Genomic DNA, 4,879 nt, shown 5'->3' on the forward strand with positions numbered 1-4,879 from the left:
TAAAGTACTAAAAATGAATTCTTACTGCAATTAGAATAAAATAAAACTTCTTATCTTAGCCCAAGAGACCTTAGTTATTTGACCCTTACAGATAAATTAACACCTAAAATCTCTCACACTTATTCATTATACTGCAACTATCCTGGTGTTTCTTTTATGTTCTTTAAACACACAAAGTGTATTTCTTGTTATGCATAACTTTCCCCCACTAGTTACAATAAAGTGAAGTGAAGTCTCTAAGTTGTGTCCAACTCTTTGTGACCCCCTGGAGCCTACCAGGCTCCTCTGTCTTTGGGATTTTCCAGGCAAGAGTACTGGAGTGGGGTGCTATTCCTTCTCCAAGGGATCTTCCCGACTCAGGGATCAAACCTGGGTCTCCCGCATTGTAGGCAGACGCTTTTACCGTCTGAGCCACCAGGAAAGTCCCAATAGTTATAGTAGTACATGAAAAGTGGAAGGCAGTCAATGAAAAGCAATATTTGTTAAATGAATGAAAGATTTGCAGCCAGATTTCCCGTTCATGACTTCATATTATAAAACCTATTCAGAAAAACACATGCCGGCTCAATATCCTCCTCATGGAAGCTTTCACTTCCTGGTTGCGAAGAGTATAAATCACAGGATTCATCAAAGGAAAGATCACTGTGTGGAAAAAGGAAACCACTTTGTCTGCTGATAAGGCCGTGAAGGGGCGAGTGTAGATAAAGATGGCAGGCCCAAACATGAGAAGTATAATAATGACATGAGTGGTGCATGTGGACAGCGCCTTGCTCTTCCCTTCAGAAGCAGACCCACTTACACGGCAGAGGATGACTGCATAGGAGGTCAGTAGGCCCAGAAAGCACAGCAGGGTGAGCAGGCCACTGTTGAAGACCATCAGGAGCTCCACCACAAAGGTGTCCGTGCAGGCCAGCTTGATGACCTGAGGCACATCACAGAAGAAGTTATCCAGTTGGTTTGGACCACAGAAGGGCAAGCGGAGGATGAGGGCCACTTGGATAATGGAATGAACAAAGCCTCCAAGCCACAGAACCAACAGCAAAGCATAGCAGGCCCTAGGGTTCATGACAGTCGAATAGTGTAAAGGACGACAGATGGCAATGTAGCGGTCAAAGGCCATCACGACAAGGAGTAATCCCTCCCCTCCTCCAAGGAAGTGCAAGAAGAAGAGCTGAGTGATGCAGCCTCTATAGGAGATCACCTTCTTCCCTGAGAGGAAGTCCACCAGCATCCTGGGAGCCACAATGAAGGAGTAGGATGCATCCAGGAAGGCCAGGTTGCCCAGGAAGAAGTAGAGGGGGGCCGCGAGGCCGGGGTCGGACCTGATGGTGAGGATGATGAGGACATTTCCAGGGAGGGTGATGAGGTAGAAAATTAAAATCAGGACAAAGACCAGGAGCTGAATATTTTGAGACTGGGTCAGACCAAGGAGAATGAATTCTGTCACCACTGTGCTATTTTCTGTCTTCATCTCCTGTGCCTGTGGTACATGGGAGAGTAGAGAATTTATTTCCAGTTCTTCTCCCACTAAAAACTGTGAATTCTACATCTATGTTATAGCATTGCTGCTGCTGCTGCTAAGTCGCTTCAGTCATGTCCAACTCTGTGCAACCCCATAGACGGCAGCCTACCAGGCTCCCTGGTCCCTGGGATTCTCCAGGCAAGAGCACTGGAGTGGGCTGCCATTTCCTTCTCCAATTCATGAAAGTCAAAAGTGAAAGTGAAGTCGCTCAGTCGGGTCCGACCCTCCGCAAACCCATGGACTGCAGCCTTCCAGGCTTCTCCATCCATGCGATTTTCCAGGCAAGAGTACTGGAGTGGGATGCCATTGCCTTCTCCAATGTTATAACATTACTCCCCCACAAATGAAGAAATCTCTTCTACTCTTTACCTGCGTGCATGCTACTGCTTCAGTCGTGTCTAACTCTTTGTGACCTGTGGACTGTAGCCCACCTGGCTCCTCTGTCCATAGGATTCTCCAGGCAAGAATGCTGGAGTGGGTTGCCATGCCCTACTCCAGGGAATCTTCCTTGACCCAGGGATTGAACCCGCGTCTCCTGCACTGCAGGTGGATTCTTTACCCATGAGCCACTGGGGAAGCCACTTCCACCCTTTATTCTTCTATAAATCATTAAGTGCCAACACCCAAGTCTTGAAGCCACACTGTTCTGCTTCTGTCCTGTGCTCCTGTTAACTGCTCTCTCCTGCAGCACTCTGTCCTGCCCTGCATTTGTTTAGGATTCACATAAGGCACATGAACTGTTTTAAATTCTTCAAATTTTTATTTGAATGGGGGGGAGATGGTAAGATGGAAATTGAGAGCAAAAAGGAATGGCAGAGTTTTTTAAGGCAAGAAACATTCCATATCTCATCTGTAATGGTTACAAGTGTCTTTTTTTCCCCCAAAATTTATTGAACTGTTAAACTATACAAAAATTAATACATTTACTATATTTAAGTTATACCTTAGGGAATGTTTGCCTAAAAAGTTTTTAAAAACCTGCTTACTTAAAATATTTCCTTTTTCGCTATAGAATATTAACCCATCATCCTGGTCTAAATAAAAAGAATCCTGGTTGCTCTGGAGAAATCTGTGGCTTATCTGTACAATTGTCTCTAAATTGGCAGTGTGCTTATCCAGTGTACAGAATAATTTATTGGTATGAAAATTTGAAGACCCAATGTAAGCCACCTCAAATGTGCCTCAATGGCAGACTGATTATTTTGAATTAAAGTTAGTTAAGAAATGGTCAATGCAAGGGGAGACACTCTGATCCTTCTTTCTGTCTCCCTGAAAGCAGGAAAAAATCTCTTCATGGCACCACCTGCATCTAGGGGTAAAAGGACACCCTTGTCCCTAGAGACAGGGAATTCAAGCAAGAAACTCATATAAACAAATCTTGTTATTTTTTATTTTTCTACCCCAAACCCTGACTCCATTTAGATTTTTTACTAGTTGACCATCTAAAGCCTAGATTTCTTTGTGCTGTTTGTTACAAAGTTCCTGTTTTTTCATCTAAAAAGTATTAAAGCACCTACTTTGGCCAGTTGTTTAAATCTCATTTCTATAAGACCTCTATGCTTGTGATTAAATTGCCTTGTGTAAATTTTATTATTAGTCCAGCCACAAGAACTCAAGATGGGTAGAGCAGAAATTTCCCCATCCTACACAAAAACAATAACGGTAGAATTTCTATGTATATATGATTATATCCTATTCTTTGTAATTCTATTTTTGAAAGTGTCATAATGAAAATGAATATTAAAATGTACAAATAAAATACACGTTCCTCGTGCATGCTAAAAAGTTGTTTCTTTTTAGGATGAAACATTTTCAGAGCTTGAAGACTTGAACTAGATGATAATATTGCACTGTAATATATATCTATTCAAAATGTAAAAATATCTGATTTTGTGTGTCTAAATGCAAAGAGATTAACTAATAGCAGATGTTTTTGTATATAGCTAAAGCCTGGAATTATTAGAGAGGCAGTTTACATCACATAGACACACGGACATGTGTACAAATGCACATATGCACACGCACACATGCACAAGCACGTGAATTGTGTTTCCTAAGCAAAACTGAAGCACAAACATTTACAAATGGCACAATCCAAATTAACTTTTCTGTTCTGTTCTTTCCTTCCTTTCTTTTTTCCTTTCTCCTTTCCTCTTTCCCTTCTTTCCTTCCTTCCTTTTTTCCTAGCATTCATTGGCTTAAATATTTATCTTTTTTTTCTGTGTATAATAAAACCTGCTGCTAGAAAAGTAAGTCAGGAATCTCTGTACTTATTCCTAAGTTATGTGCACCTTGCACTCTATTTTACAATTGGTTATTTCATACTGTTTCAGATATCAAGACTGTCTTTAGGACATAAGAGAAAACTTTAAGTATTAAAGGGAAAGGGTTGCAGATTTTTCCACTGTGCTTGGCTTTCCTATCATGCACTTATGTTCTTCTATTGACTCCTTAACAGATCATATTGATTACCATCTAACATCCCTCACTTCTTTCTCTAGTAATATGATATATAAATTTAAGACCAAGAAAACTAGTATCGTAATAAAAGTTTTATGTATTCTCAATAAAGTAATTCTTTTTTTATTTTTATTTTATTTTATTTTATTTTTTTATTTTACTTTACAATTCTGTATTGGTTTTGCCATACGTTGACATGAATCCACCATCAGAGGAACAAGAGTTATATCATTAAGAACAGATAAAAGATGTTACCGTATTATTGAATTCAGATTTCAAATAATAAAAGTTTGTTTCTGCTATAACAGCTCACCATTGCATTATGAGATAGCAGATGTCCCACCAGAAAAGCTGTAAAATGTTTCCATTTATTCCTTCTTCCTGTTCCTTATAATACGAAGATTGACAAATATATTTACCTCTTTAGCAATCCAACATTGCTCTCACACAGCAAGCTCCACCTCTTAACAGAAGGGACAATAACTCTTTATTTCCCCCTTTGTTATTAAATATCTCTTCTCTCGAAGACAGACCTCTTAACATTTGAAAACAACAACCAATTTGTGATGCAACAGAGAATGCACTCTGGGAATTCTAAGGCTAACCAAACTGTAGAACTCTTTTAAAGGGAATTTTTAGAATGCCAACGAGATCGAAATATTAGGGTAGAGATATCCTAGCTGCAAATACTCAAATATCAATTAAAGAGACATGGCCTTTCTATTGGAATCTAAAATTAACATTCCATAAGTGACAGAAATGATGGAATGATGAGAATATTTATTAGGTCTGAATGAATAGAAAGTCAAGGGAGGTTTATATTTTAGACTGTAATTCAAAAAGAGAAAAGTAGTGTTCAGTTCAGTTCAGTTCAGTTCAGTCGTTCAGTCGTGTCCG

General features: G+C 39.6%; 1 protein-coding gene across 1 annotated transcript; it reads right to left on the bottom strand.

Moving 5' to 3' along the window:
* Positions 1-544: 544 nt before the first annotated feature.
* LOC120853311 (olfactory receptor 4N2) lies at positions 545-1,483 on the bottom strand. Its single transcript, XM_040227042.1, has one exon. The coding sequence runs from the start codon at positions 1,469-1,471 to the stop codon at positions 545-547; it is 927 nt and encodes a 308-aa protein (XP_040082976.1). The 5' UTR covers positions 1,472-1,483.
* Between the last annotated feature and the right edge of the window lie 3,396 nt (positions 1,484-4,879).

Source organism: Oryx dammah, unplaced genomic scaffold, assembly GCF_014754425.2.
Source record: "Oryx dammah isolate SB20612 unplaced genomic scaffold, SCBI_Odam_1.1 HiC_scaffold_26, whole genome shotgun sequence".
Taxonomy (NCBI): domain Eukaryota; kingdom Metazoa; phylum Chordata; class Mammalia; order Artiodactyla; family Bovidae; genus Oryx; species Oryx dammah.